This window comes from Chanodichthys erythropterus, chromosome 5, assembly GCF_024489055.1.
Source record: "Chanodichthys erythropterus isolate Z2021 chromosome 5, ASM2448905v1, whole genome shotgun sequence".
NCBI lineage: Eukaryota > Metazoa > Chordata > Actinopteri > Cypriniformes > Xenocyprididae > Chanodichthys > Chanodichthys erythropterus.
The window spans coordinates 20,767,338-20,787,494 of record NC_090225.1 but is presented as its reverse complement, the minus strand read 5'-3'; the positions used below and the strand labels follow the sequence as shown (position 1 = coordinate 20,787,494).

Here is a 20,157-nt window from a genome sequence, read left to right as displayed (position 1 = left end):
CAAACGTTTTGCATTTTTATACTTTTATAAAGACATTATGTTTTCGACACTGACTGTTCCCACAATGTAGATAATTCTATCCTTCTTCAGGTTTTACTATCTTTCATATTCCCAGTGTTTTGTTCTCTCTTTATCTGAGCTTAACATCTTTCTGTATGCTGACACACACACACACGTTTGTTTTTGTGAATTGTGGGGACTTTCCATAGGCTGCAATGCATTTTATACTGTACAAACCGTACTTTCTATCCTCCTACCCTACCCCTAACCCTTAACCTAACCATCACAGGAAACTGTGCACACCTTTATTTTCTCACAAAAACATCATTTAGTATATTTTTAAATTAATTTACAATGTGGGGACCGGTGGCTGGTCCCCACGATGTAGGTGAACTCAGGTTTATATTACATCGTGGGGACATTTGGTGTCACACACACACGTTTGTTTTTGTGAATTGTGGGCGTAATGGTTTTTATACTGTACAAACCGTATTTTCTATCCCCCTACCTCTAAACCTACCCATCACAGGAAACTGCACATTTTTACTTTCTCAAAAAAACTCATTCTGTATGATTTAGAAGCCTTTTGAAAATGGGGACATGGGGTAATGTCCTCATAAGTCACCCTCTCCTTGTAATACCTATGTGATACCCATGTCATTATACAAATTAGTGTCCTGATATGTCACAAAAACACACACAGACAGAGCATATGGTCATTCAGTCTACATCTTTTCTCTTGCTCTTATTGGCAGAGCTGCATTTAATTCTGTTTTATGGCATGAAGCACAAACTGGTCTGACTGTCTATCTGTGAGTCCATCTGCTAGGCTGTTTGAAAAGGGTAGTTTTGCCCAGATGTTCAAGTTCATTTGTACATGTTTTCTTTAATGACTCTTTCTCTCTTTAACACTAACATTTACATGTCTACACTAATGATAACACCGTATTTTTGAAAACAATGTATTTTGATTTATACAATGATACTTAATTATTACCATTATCATTTACTTAAGCAAAAAGCAACTCAAGGCCATGTATTATAGTGATTGTACTATGGGTAAAGGATTCCTAAATGGTAAAGTCACTGTAATGCAGCTTGTTTTTATAAAATGGTGCCAACTGCATTATGATAAAAGACTCCAATGTTTAGTAAATAGTTTAATTTAGAGCTTACAACGCCTAGTTTTACTGTGCATTATGTCATCTGCATATCATTTCCATGCATATTCCCATTCATGTGACACCATATTTAACATTAGGAAAATATGACAATAAATTTTGTCACATTACATTGCTAAAAATCATTCACTATCCTTGTCTTGTTCTACAAAAAAATAATAAGAATTGTATAAAATACTGTTCAGAGAAAGTTTTCAATGAAGTTTTAAACAAATCAAATTTATGCAATTTTGCCTATAAGGAAAACATATATTTTAGGATGTTTATATATTTTTAATATAGGATAGGCCTTATTTTGCCATGTAAATAATTGTCTGACTCAGCGTGTCACTGACAAAACATTTTAAAAATAAAACGTGCATATCTTACTGTTTCCTTCAAAATCTATCCTTCAAATACACAGGTATTTTTCATAATATTGGAAAGACCACAAAAAGTGTTATCTTTAGGCTACTGTCTGTCTGTGCACGAGACCAACAGCACAACTGTGTTCAGCAGAGGTTGTACAGTACTGTGTACAGTAGCTACTGAGTGATCCCTGAGTGTCTGTCATTATGCCATGATGTAGCTAAGCTATCTGCTTAGACAAAGTGCACATCATTGATCATTATTCATGTGAAAATATTTTCTGTGGCTGCTATTGAGTTCTACATGAGTTCTGCTATTTAGAACATAATTTAAAGCAGAATTACAGTGCACCAAGCAATCCTTGCTGTAGTTAAAACATTAAAACACAGCATGCCATTAAGGAGAGTGGCACAAATGTGGAAATTGAGATGTTCAAATGGAAAACATGGAAATCATTCTACTTCATAACTTCACTCACTCCAGTAAAAGAGTGCGTACGCATGGTCTAGAGATCCCGTACGGTGAGCACATATTTATGCTAAGTATATTTTTTATAAATCCCAATATGTGCGTGGAAAATCGCAACGTTTCGTACACAACGTTTATACATCAGGCCCTATAGGTACATCACAACTATTGCATGTCTGCAAACTGTAGTAACTCACCCAAAACATTTAATTTAATTGCTTCTAAACCTAGTTATTGTTTCAGAATATTGACCAATGCCACCAAAATGAATTTTTTTTTTATGTCATCGTGTGAGCCGTACTGTTCAAAATGTTTTTTTTTCACCATGTCAGTCCTGGAAATACTAAAAGTGTGAAAAATTAGGTACAAGTTTCATCTTTGTTTTATTTATTTATTTATTTTGATGTCACTGACTGTCAGTTTTGTCTAGCTGAATGTTCTGGTGTATAACTATGAGTTATTTAGATACAGATTTCAAGAAGGTTTACTAGGAAAAATCAATAGTTCACAGGAAATGCACATTTATATAAAGTACATTTATTTCTGTAGCAATGTGTTACATTAGTGTAAACAGAAAACTTTACATGCCATAAATATTTATGGAATATACATATGTCTGACAGATTTTGATAACTGAATGATCATTTTGCATGTGCTGGCTCACAGGATGAAATTATATTTATAAGTTGTGAAGAGTATGACAATCTCACTGAGAATCAACAGCAGTTTTCATCAGCAAGCCAATGAACTTACTATTTTGTGCACGTGCCAAACAAAAAAACAAACAAACAAACATAAAATGTGCAATTTGCTTAACCAAATAAGAAATTCAAATCTTGTGTGAACAAGAAACAAAATGTTTGGAGATCTGAACTTAGTGTTTTGAGAAAAAAAAAATCAAATTTGAGAATTGATCCAAAGAGGTTCAGCAAAACTTTAATAAGAAATGCTCCTTAAAGTGTTAGTTCACCCAAAAATGCAATTTCTGTCATTATTTACTCATCTTCATGTCATTCCACACTCGTAAGACTTTCATTTATCTTCGGAACACAAATTAAGATTTTTGATGAAATCTGAGAGGTTTCTTATCCCCATAGAAAGCAACGTAATTACCACATTCAAGGTACAGAAAAGTAGTAAAGACATCATTAAAATAGTCCACATGACTACAGTGGTTAAACCTTAAGGGGAGACGCTACAGGCAAAAACACTTTTTTCAGACACCTGCAATTTTGAGATTTTGCACTTTTTGGCTTTTCATAAAGTGTTTTTTCAGACTGGTGGAAAGAAAACATCCAAAATACACTTTTAAGTGTATATTTTATAGCACTTTATCTATTTGCATCTATAGATTTCAATTACAGTAAATATCTTTAAAGGCCGTTTTCTCAAAATGAGTTTTTTTCTCCTGGTCTGAGTCAGAAATGTCCACTTCAGCAGAACTTATATACACCAAACTTTACAGTTTTATTCCTATTTATATTCTGAAGGTTTTTACAGAGGGATTTGTTGATATATAATTTGCCTGATTTTATACAACATTTTACTCCTGGCTGTTGATAGTATTTTCTAATTTATGGAGTGATAAAAAGAGATATCCAAAATTCCCTCTGTAAAAACCTTTGAATTTATTATGTCCAAAAAATTAAACAAGAATTTTGAACCTGACGTCGTCCAATATTCAGATTTTTGTTCTAGAAATGTATGCAAATGAGCACATATTTAATTAGATAATGCCTCATTTGCATATTTAAACATTACATTTTAGAAAACTTGAAATACAAAAAATGTTTGCAATTTTTAATGTAATCAATCACCTGGGGTAGTATGGTGATATCTATTATTCATTTTTTTCTATTCACATGGGGTGTCTCGCCTTAATGTTATGAAGCGACGAGAATACTTTTTGTGCGCAAAAACAAAACAAAAATAACAACTTAATTGAGTCGCCGTTCTGATTTAGAAGCCGGCATTCTGGAAGCGCTGCAATGTGTCTACAATGTAAACAGCATAGGAGACTGACAGGGAAGAGAAGAAATTGTTGAACAGAATCAGAAACCTCTCAGATTTCATCAAAAATATCCTTAATTGTGTTCTGAAGATGAACGAAGGTCTTACAGGTGTGGAACGACATGAGTACATAATGACAGAAATTTCATTTTTGGGTTAACTAACACTTAAAGCACCAAAACATAATAATAGAATAATTTCTGAAGGATCATGTGACACTGAAGTCTGGAGTAATGATGCTGAAAATTTTCAAATTCCATTAAATTCATTAATTCTGTTAAATTCCATCAAATTAATAATTACATTTTAAAATATATTAAAATAATTAATAAATTGTAATAATATTTAATAACATTACAGTTTATTTGGTCAAATAAATGCAGCCTTGGTGAGCATGAGAGACATCTTTCAAAAACATTTAACATATATATTTTTTACAATATATAAAGCGTGGCTTCAAACACATTATTGCTTTTACAACGACAACAAAAAGGCTACTCCAATAAAATATTAAGGACACAAATGTTTATTAAAATGTATTTTAATTAGTGAATTTGTAAAGTCTGAACTGTTTTATAAAATGGTATTTTACATGGTACTTCAAAGTCCTGTACTTAAAAATACCAAGTTCAAAAGTCACTACAATTGTGATTTCCTAATGCCAAATGCCACTGAAGATCTACAAGAAATGCTATCTGCAACCGAGTTAGAGTGACCAAAGTTCTTTCTACTTATTCAGCCTTGTTTCCTTGTTTCAGTCCAGAACAAATCACCATATATGGACACACTTCTCTGTATTCCAAATATTCTGTTACTCTAAGGTTTCATGAGGCTAAAAATATCTTGTCAAAATTCATTAGCTCAGCACCTACACACACACACGCACACAAATCTGAGGATTTGGGCACCGTAAAATGAGCCCATCGTCTGACACAATAAACACAATACAGTAACAATACTGTTTTTGTGTGCGTGTCTGACAGAGGTTTACCACATTTCCTCTGAGGAGGTCACTCCTTATTCACATACAAAACAAACACACACGCACCTTTAATGGGGTGGAATTATAATCACCTGAAGCAGCTGGTGTGAGGATGTTTCACTACCCAAGGTGGGCCGGTGGGAGGATAGAGAATAAAGATACGTATGCACGTGTAATATGCTTTCTCTTTTTCCGTTTTGAGTTTTGCAGATGTAGCAGCTGCAGGTATTCACTGCAGTAACATCAGACCCACCGCCCCACAGCCCCTCCCAGTGTCTCATTTCACACACACATACTCAACACCGCTTATCTTTGCAGCTGACCTTGTGGTGGAAATGACAAAATGGAAAGAGAAAATGTTTATATAATCTTAGAGCGTAATAAAGTTCCCCCACCTAATGAATTATAGAAATAAAGGTGGAGTCGCAGTGGTGGCAGAACGCCAGGAGAACCGTCAAAGGAGCGAAGTAAACAGCTTTATGATTGGTGGGATGAAATGAACGTGCTCCTGCCAGACGTTCGTTTGGCATTCCACAGACGTGTCTCCTCAGAGAACCAGATACGGCATCCAAATGTCTACAGACGTGCCAAAACGACCTCACAGTTTACACTATAATAATCACAGGCTACACTGATCGTATCACATGATGTCATCCGGCACTCACTGTTCTCTTCGTTATATGCGAGTAAATAAATGACGGAAATCTGGACTCTAATAACATTTAATGACTCTAAGAAATCTAATAACATTTTTCTGATAAAAACACAGACAATGAAAATTAGAAAGCAGATCACACATCAACCCGTTCAGGTGAATCTCACAAAAACATGTCCAGGCCACATTCCTCCAATGACTTCCTCTACAGAAGTTGAAAGAGTTTGCACGAACTGTTGACTATGTAAATGTATAAAAGGATGAATCTCTTAAAGGTGGGGTAAGCCATATTTCAAAAACACTGATTGGAAGTTAGCCAATCAGCATTAGGGGGCGTATGACGATAACGAGCAAGAGGGAGATTTGAAGAAAGGCTGCAGAAAGAGAGATGAGACAATACAAAACAGCTCACAACGAACTCTTGTTTGTGTTTACTCTTGTGTACTGTACATTCAATTTTTGTGTTTGCCTGTCATTCGTTCATCATCTGCGCTTTATTTATCGTGAAGCGTTATTTCGTTGCGCGACAGCTGTGATAAACAGACATCCACTGGCATTGCGTGTGTAACAGTGGCCAGATAGTGAGAGTTTTGCTGTTAACCCACTGTACACTGACGACCGCTAGAGAATGAGGTGTTTAGCGCCATTGTTAGTGCACTTGCCTCGCATGCCAGCAGCGATCGGGGTTTGAGACTACCTGTGTCCCAATTCAGGGGCCGCGCACTTTGAAGTGCATGAAAGAGGTGGGGTTTTGGCAGAGGTGGGTAGAGTATCCAAAAACTGTACTCAAGTAAAAGTACAAGTACTTATAGAAATATTTACTCAAAGTAAAAGTGAAAGTAATAATCCTAATAGTTACTTGAGTAAGAGTAAAAAAGTATCCAATAAAAATCTTACTCAAGTAGCTTGTTAGTTACTTTTATTATATATATATATGGGTCAATATATAATTGAGGGAGTTTTCATGTCCATGAGATTTATCTCGCAAACATGATTATTAAAATAAAATTTTAAAAGTCTTCAGTGTTCTTCATGATCTTGTCTTTACAAATTTCATAGTTAATTATTATGGAAATAATCATATATTTATAAAAATTTACTAGATATCCCTAAAATGTCAACTAAATAACCGTCCGAAATGAATTACAACCACAATCTCATTACCTAAAAAAACATTTAAAAAACTTATTTAAAAACAGTTTTAATTATATTATTTACATTAAGTTGAAGTAATTGTGAACAATGTGTCTTTTTGGGCAATATGTCACATTTTCAATAGAAATTGACAAATTGAATATATGTCCGAGAAGTCGCTGTCATCTAAGTTACCCATAGCAAATACACCCCTCAAGGAAGAGTGTGCTTTCCAAATCACATGACCTGCTCCACATGATGTCATTTCCTCCTGAAAAGAAAACTAGCAAGACTCCAAGGTATGTTCTCCCTCCACATTTTCAGTTATTTCACCTAAAGTAGTGCTTAGGGCAAATGTGTACTTATCATATGTCAACAATGTTACTACAATGAATTCATAAATAACTTTGAATTTCAATTCAACTCAGTTGTACATATACTATTTAGAAGAACCTCTCTGTAAAATGCCATGTGGTGTCTGGTGCTAGGCAACCATTTTGATTTTATCCCTAAAAACAGCAAAAATGTCAACTAGGTTACCAGTCACCTATGTTACTCTGCAAAGGTAACTTAGTTGACCAAGAGTAACATAGTTGACATTCATGACATGTTCTTATAGTTTTCAGGAGTTCATTTAATATTCTAATTGTACAGTAACTATAAAATACTTTGCAATAAATATTATAAAAGTAAACTTGTTTTCAGGCAAATGCCACGATTATCTGCTGCAGAAAAGATGTGCTCAGGTTGATTCCTGCCCCACAGCACGTGACAGCATGTCATGTTGAAATAAAAAGAGATGTGTGGGAAGATATTGCCAAATCATATCTTACAGTTTTTCTCCATTGGTTTGGCTCATTTCTTGAAACAGAAATTACATTCTCAAAACTACATGGACAAACCTCTAAACCACTTGGCAATTGTTCACAACAGAATTGAATTTCTCATTCATTTTGCAAATTGCAAATGTCTAAGTACATGTCTCAATGTCTCACTACATCTTTGGGAATGATTAAGTACAGGTAGCCTACATTTAGCACAATTTCCAAGTGAATAGATCTTGTTGATCTAAACTGATTGTCGATTCTCAGTCTAATGGTTGTTTGCTCCAAAACGTGTCAGCGTCATTTCATTGTATAAGTCATCACACGCACAATAGTTTGTTCAATTGTCAAAATTAGTCAAGAACATAATACCATGAATACCATATATGAATCCTTGGAACATTTGATAAATTATTACAGCAATTGACAATCAGGTGAAACTAGAACTTGACTAACATGTAACATGTAAGTCAGTTACTGGTTGTCCATCATTATAACTTTTTTACAATTAAGCAGTTGTTCCCAAACTTGTTTGGCTTCAGTACCCACTTTACCTCATTTGTGTATCCAGGTAATCCAGGTATGAAAGTATTTGACTTATCTGACTTCAACATTTTGCCTAAAAACTGCAGCTTACTGTATGATGCAATTATCATTATAATCCTTATTTTGAAGAATATAACATACAATAAGAAAAAGGGTCAAAGAGCTGCAATTAGTGCCTCCCATGTAAATCTAATACTCTGGGTTTTACTGTAACATTTCAGTAAGTCTAGTCATTGATGATTTTCCCCCTCCCCTTTCTGTCAAATACCCCCTGTAGTACCTCTGCATAGGGGTACATGTACCCCAGGTTTGGAACCACTGGAGTAGTGGCCAGTAGTATAATGAAGTTGTGGAGAACATAGAACATTCCTATGTAATTGTCTGTAATGTAGTGTATGACTCTTCTGTATGACTGATTTGATGTTTTCTTTTTTTACGCTATTGTAGAGAATAATGGCATTGGAAGGAAACGAGCGACCAGTGAAGAACTGTTAGTTGTGAAACTCCAGCTTTATTTACAGCACTATAGGCTGCATATAATTTTCATTATTTTTTGTTTGTGTGTTTATATTACAGTATATTATGCTGTATACATTTTCCTTTTACTCTGATGTATGGAAGTTACTTTATGTGTGTGAATGATAATGGTTACAATTTCCTTGGCAGTATGAGTGCAATATATGATGTCAAACCTTGGAGGCTACTCTTACCCTAAAATCCTGTCTTTTTTCAGTTTTACACACAATTGTATTCCGTTAGCTAGACAAAAACTGTACAGTAACCATTGTCAGTGAAGGACTGGACTAAGACTGAAAGGTGGACATGAGGGATATTTGCCATAGTGACAAAACATCTAAACATTTTGACTTGCAGTGCTTACACAATGCCAAAGGAACTAAGCATTTTGGGGGCACTGACTGTTTAAATGAGAAGGAAATTTAGTTTTGACACAAACAGTTTAAACTGATGTGCGTCTGTATTTCTCCTTTATGTCATGAAATATTCAACAGGTCTTGATTAAATGCAATAAAAGATTAGCTAACATATAATAATTGATATAGTTTAGGATTGTGTTTGTTAAATACATCATCCTACTTTGTCATGTCCAGTCAACTATGTTACTTTTGTCAACTATGATACTGGGCTGTCAATTAAGTTACCATTATGTTTTTTTAAAAAATATATGTATTTCAATGGTTCCCTAATCTCCAAGTAAATATTTAGAAACTGAGTAGCTGTCAAATATATACCTCAGCCTAATTTAATCAAGAAAATTATCATGAATCAAGCAGTTTGGAAACAAAATATACAGACTGGTTACTTCAGTACTTGAAATTTGGGGTTTCAATTGAACAAAATGTGTATTTTCTTAATTAATTGGGTATTTTAATTGAAAAGGTAGGTAAATAGACACATATTCTTCCAAGAGTAATGATTTTTTTAAATGTCTGCCATTTACATAAAGTTAAAACTTATAGGTTTTGTCCGTAACATAGTTGACCAAATAATGAGTAAACTTCTTGTTTTTAAAACTAAATATCTGAAATCAATTATGCCTGAGCTTGGCAATTACTAAAAACAAAATATTTCAGGGATAATTTATCAGGGAAGATAATAATATTTTGTAAATAAATATATTTTTTCCCAGAATTATTCAAACTCAAAATCTCCCACAATTATATATTGACCCATATATATATATATATATATATATATATATATATATATATATATATATATATATATATATATATATATATATATATATATATATATATATATATATACACACAATAGCATGTTATTATTTAATGTTTATTATTTAAATATTTAATTTATCATAATTAGATATCTTTGCAACAAACAAACATAGAAGAGATAAGCATTATTTCTAGCATCTGTAACCCGAATGTATCGTTACTATAGCTATTAATAACGTATACAGCTAACATTACATTTTAAAGAAGAGAGAAAACTCTTTACATGTGCTCGCGCTCATATCTGAACTTGACACAAACAATGATCAAATACACATCGACGGATCTTCTTCGGTCTGTTCTCCAAAATGTAATCAAATGTATGTTTCAGCAGGCGCGTGTAAACTGCTTAACTGTGTCAACGCAAAGCGTTCATTTTCAAGATGAACAGGTCGCTGGCGCCGCCATTGCGCAATAGTATATGTATAAATTAATGTATAAATTAAGATATATGCCCATAAAAACGGTAAAGAAATACTACATACTTTTGTTATAGTGACGTAATAATCTGTTTGGTTATAAAGTGTCGGCTATTGGCTGTATCATGAAGTAAAATCAAATGAAATCGATAGGCCTAACGTTACCTGTGGAATTGTTCACAGACAGCATACGCAGCTCAACTAATAAAGGTCTTCATCATTGGCAAACAATTGGACCCATTTGCAGATTTGCTTTTAGTTGACTGTAGGTCCACTGCCACTTCATCCGCTCCGAGTGAGAAACCGCTTCAAACGATTGAGAGCGTGCAGGAACTGAACAAATCATTCAAACTGATTCGCGAATCAATTTAGACAGCTTTACCAACTTGTTTGATCAAGTCTTTAAACAGAGTCGACTCAAAATAGTGATTCATTTGTGAATGGGGCATCGTTCATGAAAAAGAGACAGCGCGCTTAGAATAAACTACGCATTTCTTAACATTTACAGTATTGAATTAAAATAAAGTAACGGAACGTTGCCCATTGTAGCGAAGTAAAAGTACAGATTTTTCATTACAAATGTACTCAAGTTAAAGCAAAAGTACCCACATTTTAATCTACTCTAAAAAGTACAAATTTTCCAAAAAAACTACTCAAGTACATGTAACGAGGTAAATGTACTTAGTTACTACCCACCTCTGGGTTTTGGAGTGGAGGGTTGCCAGGTCTGCGCAACAAAACAATCCCAAAAGTAGTGTAATCACAGCACAAGTGCAAAAGTAGAGACAGATAGAGACAGTTGACGTTGATGTGTGCATTTTAAAGTTTATGACTTTCTATTGGGTTTTGACATGCTTCACTGCCGGCGACGACGGGACACTGAACCAAAATATGTATGGTTAAACTATGTAATGTTAGTTTTATATCGTTAGCAACTAGTTAACCTTGTTTGTTTGTTTATTATGTTAAATTTATGTTAACTGTGAAAATATATACATTCATATTTATACATTTACTCTGTATTTAAGTCTGAATTTAAAGTACAGTACTTTAGGATTTTATTCAACTGCACTCCATCTCAGTTGTTGTTTATGATGTTCAACCTAAGTTCTGTTGTAAATGGTTGTAAAGATACTTTATGTAATGTATAGAACGATGTATTTTAATGTAAAAAATATTTAATTTACATGATGAAAAAATGATTGTATATGTTGCATATGTATAATGTTTCATGTAAAATTATAAGTTGCATAAAAGAAATAAACAATGAACAGAACAATTCTTTTATTTACAATAAATTTAAAATGAATTATCGAACAGAAATTATAGTAACAGAAATTACTCTGGCTCATTTACAAATAAAGTACCTTACAAATATAATGTATACAACTTATGCATTTCATTTTTAACTTACATCACAAAAATAAGCTGTACAGAAATTAGGCTGTTTCATTGACAAAGTGACATTTAAATAATATTTATATCGACACATTTTATGCACTATTCTGTTCTTGAGAAAAGTGGGGGAAAGCAGCCTTTGAAGTGCGATTCACCGCGGCGCGAGGAGGGATGACGTAATTCGAGAGCGACTTCAAGCGCACCCTCTCCGTTTCCCAGTGGAATGAAGCGCCGATTTCAAGACACTTCGCGGTCTACACTATCCCACAATACATTACGCGCCAGTGACGACAGGAGTTCTGTGTGAATTCACATAAATGTAAGCAATGCCCCGTGTTCACCAATATCTAAATCAAACTGTAATATCTGTTTTTCATAAATACAATATTTGTCTCTAAGATGGAGTGCAGTTGAATAAAATCCTAAAGTACTGTACTTTAAATTCAGACTTAAATACAGAATAAATGTATAAATATGAATGTATATATTTTCACAGTTAATATAAATTTAACATAAAAACAAACAAACAAGGTTAACTAGTTGCTAACGATATAAAACTAACATTACATAGTTTAACCATACATATTTTGGTTCAGTGTCCTGTCGTCGCTGGCAGTGGAGCATGTCAAAACCCAATAGAAAGTCATAAAGCTTTAAAATGCACAAATCAACTGTCTCTGTCTGTCACACAGCCACTAGACATGTAATGACGCTCAGCTCATTGTTGCCATGTCTGGGATTGGGATACTTTTACACTTTGCTGTGATTACGCTACTTTTGGGATGGTTTTGTTGCGCAGACCTGGCAACCTTCCACTCCAAAACCCCACCCCTTTCATGCATTTCGCAGTGAGCGGCCCCTGATTTGGGACACAGCTACTGACTCGGAACAGGGTGGTTAGGATTGGAGGGTGCATTTTGGAGGCGGAGCAATGAAGAGAGAGGTGTGTTTGTTTGGGTTGATTTCAAATATCAACAATGTCCAACAGCGTTTTTGAAATATTGCTTACCCCACCTTTAAAGCCCAGGTTACATTCCACCACAAAATCAACAACAAAATAAATAAACAAAAAAAATCATACTGATATTTTTTTTTTCATTACATGTTAGCACATTTTCCCCACAAAAATCTGTTTCCCATAATATGTCCAGGTATTTTTGGGTAAATTTCATTAGATTATCATTATTGATGTACAATGAATTCAAGGCATAAATACTACCATGATGTATAAATATTTTACAGTTTAAATGAATTGTTTTACAATGAGAATGAGACTTTTTTCACTATGGTAATTATCATAATTGGGGTGCTTAATTACTGCTCAACTGTCATAAAATGTCAGAATTAATGGTTAATTAAAATAGATTTCATTTTTTAGGACCATTAATTTTTCAACAACAAAAAAATCTTTTATTTATTTTTTTATTTTGGGATGAAATATAACCCAAAACTATGAAAATGGCTTTACTGTTGTTGTTGTTGTTGTTGTGAATTCATGGAATTCAAAGTCCTTTTGTGTTTGTGTACATTTTTTCCTGCACTTTTACTTACTTCTGTCTGTCTCTCTTTCATTTTCTGACTGTTTTATTTCTTTTTTAAAGCAAGGAGGTGGTTTTCAGTAACACAATATATGTGTACATATACATCTCTGTCTGTAAAAGTCATGTTTTAAATTCAGCTGTGTGAATGATATGTCTTTTACACATTTCACGCAGTGTAATATTAACATAGACGTCTATGGTTTGTACAGTCAAGAAAAATTTGTTTTGCAGATCTATGAGTCTCTATGTCCCTGGGCTTCTACACTGCTCAACAATTCATATAAATTGTTTGTGTCTGTTTTGTGTATTCACCTGTTTTTGTGTGTATGCATTGTGTGTGGTAGCGTCAGTGAAGCTCTGGTCATGTTTGCTCTTCATGCTGTCCACTCTATCCTCAAACACACCACACACTAAGCGAGGGGTGGCTGTGAACAAACATGCATGCATGTGGGAGTGTGTACGCATGCATGTGAGACTCTTGTGTGTGTACGTATGCATTATAGTGTATTTGTGTGTATGCTTTTCTATGCATGTGTTATAGTGTATTTGTGTGTATGCTTTTCAATGCATGTGTATGTGCATAATAATATGTAAGTCCGGGAGTGTGTTTTCATGCGTCCATGATATTATGAGTTCCATCAGTGTGTGAATAAGAGAGTCTCTAACACACACGAGGAGAGGAGAAATCCAAACACAGTATACTTACACTGCAATTCCTCACATATCCAAGCTTAGATAGAAAAGAAAACACACAATCAATATCCGTCTCACTCTGATGGCACAAGGTCTAAATCTAAATGAGGTTCATTGCTGTTATGCTGTACTTTGCTATACTTTTTCAGCTCTGTAATAAAAAAGACAATATTCTTGTGTTGTACTTTAAGTAAATCAGACTTTCAGAAATATGCTCTGGTAAATTTCAGGCACTTACACATTATTAATCATAGCTTAATTATTAACAGAATTGCAAGAAAATTAACAGGATGGACTTAAAGTTAGCAATTGCTCTGTGAGGGATTGAGAGTTAGTTTATTATTTCTGTAATTTTATCAAACAGGGTGAAGTGATGTGGTGTTGGTGTTGTTTTTCCACCCAAAATTATTGCATTTTCTTAGTTAAAAGTAATATATTCTGTAAATAATGTAAAAAACTAAAACGATGTAAAGTGACATATGATAAAAGAAAACTAACCAATATCTCCATCTTTAAAATTGTGAGATTAATATGCAGTTATGTTTGATGGGGACATTAAAATGTACTAGGAATAACCCATGCCATCAGCTTGTCTTCGTGAGCCAACCATGTTCAAAAGTATCAGTGAAGTACAAATACTAATAAATGAAAAAAAAAAACATATTTAGTGTACCATCTGATCAGAAAAATAACCTAATAAAACATAGGCTAGTGGAAAAATTATTAGAACTGTTATGAGTGAGCAGCTGTGTCTCTGATTACTAAAGATATGTGTGTAAAATCTACAGGAAAAAAAAATGTCTCATTTAACAGAGTAAGAGTTATTTAAAATTTTGAGCCAAAGAATTTAGTAACACTGAACAAGGTTAAGGCAGAACAAAAGAAGTGACATCAGACAAAAGGAGCCTGATTGGCTGAGGGGACAGGAAGAGGCGGAGACTGGTCATTTACCTTGTTGCGTTTGAAGTAGGCACGTCGACAGGCAGCGAAGCATTTCTCACTACAGAAACTCTTCAGTTCAGAGCCCATACTGAGAGAATAACGCTTCACTCCCACCTTCTGACACCATGCACACATTATCTGAACATTAGAAGTGTCCTCCTCTGAGAGAGAGAGAGAGAGAGAGAAATAAATAAAATATAAGGATCTGTTTGAAACATAGTCAAATGTTAGATAGCCTACAACATACATTGATGTTGACTGAATCACAGAATTTGTTTTCTTTCTGTTTTTATGCAACTAAATATACCACAAATTTAAGTACATCACACTCTAAAAAATGCTGGGTTAAAAACAACCCATGTTGGTTTGAAAATGGACAAACCCAGTGATTGGGTTGTTTTGACCCAGTGGTTGGGTTAAATGTTTGCCCAACGTGCTGGGTAGTTTTATTTAACTCAACTGTTGTATAAAAATTACTGTATTGCTTGCTTAAAATGAACCCAAAATATGCTGGAAATTAATATTTATTAATATGTTTAATAAGTGAGCATTTATTAATAAGATAATGAATAATAAACAATAAACATTTATTAAATTGCTTATTAATAAATGTACACCTTTTGATTATTATTGTTGCCTCTAGTAATTATGTGTCTGATTTTTAATTTCTCACCTATTTTGGATTCATTTTAAGCCAGCCGTATAGTCATTTTTAATCGGGTTAAATAAAACTACCCAGCACGTTGGGCAAACATTTAACCCAACCACTGGGTTAAAACAACCCAATTGCTGGGTTTGTCCATTTTCAACCCAACTTGGGTTGTTTTTAACCAAATATTTTTTAGAGTGTAGTAATTATGTGTCTGATTTTTAATTTCCAACCTATTTTGGGTTCATTTTAAGTCAGCCATATAGTGATTTTTAAACAATAGTCGAGTTAAGTAAAACTACCCAGCACGTTGGGCAAACATTTAACCCAACTGCTGGGTTAAAATAACCCAATCGCTGAGTTTGTCCATTTTCAACCCAACATGGGTTATTTTTAACTCAGCATTTTTTAGAGTGCAGTATATGTGAAATACATATTGACCTCTTTTTGCGAAAAACAAAGCCAAAGCATTAACTTTATATATACATAGAGACAGACATTTACACAGAAGCACCTAAAAACATTTATTGTTTATTATGATGATAATTTATATTTTATATTATGATGATAATTAAGTGAGATAGACTTCATACTCAATAGAGAAGTGTGAAATCATATACCAGATAATCTCTTCAACAACAATTTAATTTCCCAGCCTTACACAATTAGACACTAATTCATCCACACAGTTTCTCAAAGGCTTTTTTTATATTGCAGACAGGCAGTATATAATGCAGATGCCCATATACTCAATAGGGACTGTGCTTAACCCCGGGTTATCGTCATTATAAACCCCGCTTTTAACCCTGGGTAAAGTGTGTTTAATGACCAAAGGCAAGCTTTCCCTCACCAATCCACAAGGGGTTAAGAGAAAGCTGTCATCATGCATCACCCCACACACATCAAGAACATATACATGTTCTTTGGCGTGTGTGCATCAGTCAATCTGCCTACATCACATTCATGCCACAAGATATTAGATCTTTCCCATCGTGCTCCAATAACAACCAGAGGCTTGCGGGCACGAGTGTTCAGGTTTGGATGTTTGAAATGTGTTGCATGCATTTGTGTGTGTTTGGGAATGGGAGTGAGCGAGATTCTAGGGACCACAAAGACATATATAACTGACCCTGCCACAACAGAAAACTGCTTTTTTGTTTTCAGTCTTCTGAGATGACTCCCAACATCAGATTCAGATTCAGTATGTGATCATTTTGATGCATCTGCCCGTGTCAAATTATTTCTCCTCAGAGATCTTTTACACTCTCACCCTCTAGCAGCTGCTTAATGATCAGATAAATCTAAGTGTGTGGAGAGAAAATGTCTGCCCATTAGACTTAACCTTTCCTTTCACCCCCTCTCTCTTTTTCTCCTCTGTCTTTTGTAATGAGTGTATAGAGCGAATTATATTTTAAGATAGAAATTAATTCAGAATTATGTTAAACATTTCTCCATAGGCTAAACTCTGAACATAAAATGTACTTCAGTAATCAGATCCACTCCACTTCTGACCAACCAAGTCAAACTAATCAGTGCAAGGGGAAGAGAGAAGAGTCAGACCACAACATTTTTTTCTTAGTGATTTATGTATCCCTAGTGGCAAAAAAATTATTTCAGTCTGTTTGAGCATCCCACCTAGGTCGAAACTAGGTCACCTAGGTCGAACTAGGTCGAAACTGCAGCATTCGCTCAACCAGTGGCATGAGCTGGGGACAGGGATCTATTTGAGTCTTTGACTAACTTACTGTTTGAAATTTACAACAAGTAATTCATGATTTAAAGGAATTTAATAGAACCAGGGCCTAAAACTAACTTTTTGCCACAATGCATTACAATATTGCGTTACGCCCTAAAAAAGAAACTAATTGCATTAGTTACATTTTATGAAAAGTAATGTTACATTACTTTTGCTTTACTTTTTCTCACCTGGGCTGAGCTTGCTTGTTTGTTTTTTAAAAACAACAAAAAAGTTCTATTTTTGGTGAATGTTGAGGCCCTTTAACACCAAAAGTGAAATGAATAAGCCTTGGGCTGAAAGAAACGCATTTTTACACCTGTACAGTAGAGGGCGCAGCTCAAACAACTCTTTCAGATGTGCTGCCATTCTGCATTAAAGAAGAATAGGATACAGGAGAAGAACGTTCAACACTCTTATTTCTAAATCTAATCTAATTTTTGCTTATTAGTATGATTGAGTTAGATAATTGAAATTCAGCAGCAAAGACATTGGTTAATAAAGTGAGATTAAATGAATAAAGTATATTTGTGTAATTTAATATAATTAATTATTACAGGTTTGCGTAAAATTCTGAGATTGCATTTCACTGTTTTTATTCATTTTTAAGAACACTGAATGTTTTTGTGCAAGTTCACATTTAGTACTACAATAACCATCATGTTCGCACTTTATTTCTCTCAACATGGGGACATGAGAGCTGTCAGTCAATAAATGTGAAAAAGTAACTTGCGTTACTTATTTGAAAAAAGTTACTTAGATATTTTGTTGTAAATTGAAAAAGTAATGCATTACTTTACTAGTTACTTAAAAAAGTAATCTGATTGCGTAGCTTAAGTTACTTGTAATGCGTGACCCCCAACCCTGCTAAAGACATAACCGACTATGTTTAGGACACTTTGTGTGAATTTGTCTTTTCAAGCACAAGAAGACGTGAAAGAGAGCTCAATTCAGTATTCACGTACCGTCTGAAATGCGGCTTTCTGGGCACGTGCTTCGGATGTTTGTGCACAGAAATCTTCCCACAGCGTGCAAGTAATGAGCTGAGTTCCCTTTTGCATCTTCTTGCACTTGAATATTTAAATTGGCAAGGCTTAAACTCTTGGCTTAACCCTGTCAACTGCCCTGAGTGTCGGTCATGTTTGTCAAGTTCATGTTCTTACAATATTGCATGGATAGAATTCACAAAAAAGTTACCGGCCAACTGGCAATTGACGCCCTTTCATATTCTTGCCAATCAATGCTGATTTTTACTCACATTTGGCACTTGGTGAGTGTTAAGTTTAGGCCTTGGATAGAACAAACAAAAATGAAAATTCTGTAATCACTATACCCTTGTGTCATTCCAAACTAATTGTCTTTCTTCTATGGAATACAAAAGGAGTTATTTTGCAGTGTGGACCAAATTACCTGAATTTACCCACTGTTATAGTGCATTTTTGACATGTTTGATGTTCTTCCCCACCCCATTTAAAAGAGCTGCAGATGCACAGGAGAACATTCTTCAAAAAAAAAAAAAAAAACAACAAACACCTTTTTTGTTCCACAGAAGAAAGTCATTTGCGTTTAGAACAGAACAAGTAAATGATAAATATATATATATATATATATATATATATATATATATATATATATATATATATATATATATATTATGAACTATTCCTTTATTATTCCAAAATTTAGACTAAGCTGTATATTATTCAAGCTTAAAAAAAAACTACACTACATCTATACTAATTCTAATGTACTTTTTGTAAAGAAAAAGCAATAGAAGCTTAGATTCAGCAGGCTGGAAACAGTATATAAAAAGATTTAGATAGAAAGAGCTTGCCTAACAAACTGTATCATACAGAGCAACAAAGACTCAAAGTGTTCCTCTACAACCCTGAAAATACAAACATCCTAATATAAAACGGTTGCCATGGCACTTCTGTTTGTTTTTCCTCAGCACAGCCTCATTGCTCCAACCGAATCCTGAATTTAAGAGAGACTGTGCAAATGTGTGTGTGTTTGTGGAACATCCAGTGGTAGAGCAGCACATACCTGCACTTCAAAAGCCCTCTGTCACTATGCGCATGCTCATGAATTATTCAAGAGGGCCACAGGCAAGGGGCGGGGATGGGGAGGGGGGAGTTGGCTTCTGTTGCCGTGGTAGTTAGCGAGTCTACACCATCTGTTTCTCACCACATCACACACATTAACGCACACATAAATACAAGCGCACATACATAGGCAGGCTCACACACACACACAAATACACCAGTGCACAGTACACTGGTTTAGGGATGCACCTCATCATGGTGCCGCCCCATTAGACAACAGGACTTTGGTCTGCTGAGCTACAACACACACTCTCAACCAACAATGAAAGTGGAGATTAATTCAATGAAAGATTCAGCAGAACGATTCAAGCCTGTAACAATGGGCTGCGTCTGAAATCACATACTCTCTGAGTAGGTACTTCTTTCGAATAAGTAATTACTTTGCAACAGTTAAAAAGGTATGTTCTATAAAATGTGTGTAGTAATCCAGATGTACTACATTCGTCATGTTATCATTGTCATGTGACCTACCAGCGTTAGTTGCATCACTTCACTGCCATTCAAAAATCCTCTCCTGTGGCCTCATGGGATTGTAAAGTGGTCATTGGATGCACACTTCAAAATCTCACTGGAAATAGTAGGTCAGGGGTGTCCAATCCTGCTCCTGGAAGGCCACTATCCTGCAGTGTTGAGCTCCAACCCCAATTAAACACACCCGAACCAGCTAATCAAAGTCTTACTAACCATATTAGAAACATCCAGGCAGGTGTTGAGGCAAGTTGGAGCTAAACTCTGCTGGACAGTGGCCCTCCAAGACCGAGTTTGGACAC

General features: G+C 34.7%; 1 protein-coding gene across 2 annotated transcripts in view; it reads right to left on the bottom strand.

Annotated features, from left to right (window-relative positions):
- The window catches only part of sobpa (sine oculis binding protein homolog (Drosophila) a), a 48,993-nt gene that overhangs the window by 12,636 nt on the left and 16,200 nt on the right, over positions 1-20,157 (bottom strand). The window contains exons 5-6 of one of the 2 annotated variants that reach the window (XM_067385360.1): positions 14,908-15,059; positions 13,970-13,993 (exon numbers count right to left, since the gene is read on the bottom strand). In XM_067385360.1, the coding sequence (XP_067241461.1) occupies positions 13,970-13,993; positions 14,908-15,059 (176 nt within the window). The remainder of the gene's footprint in view (positions 1-13,969; positions 13,994-14,907; positions 15,060-20,157) is intronic. The other variant, XM_067385361.1, reaches the window with a different exon arrangement.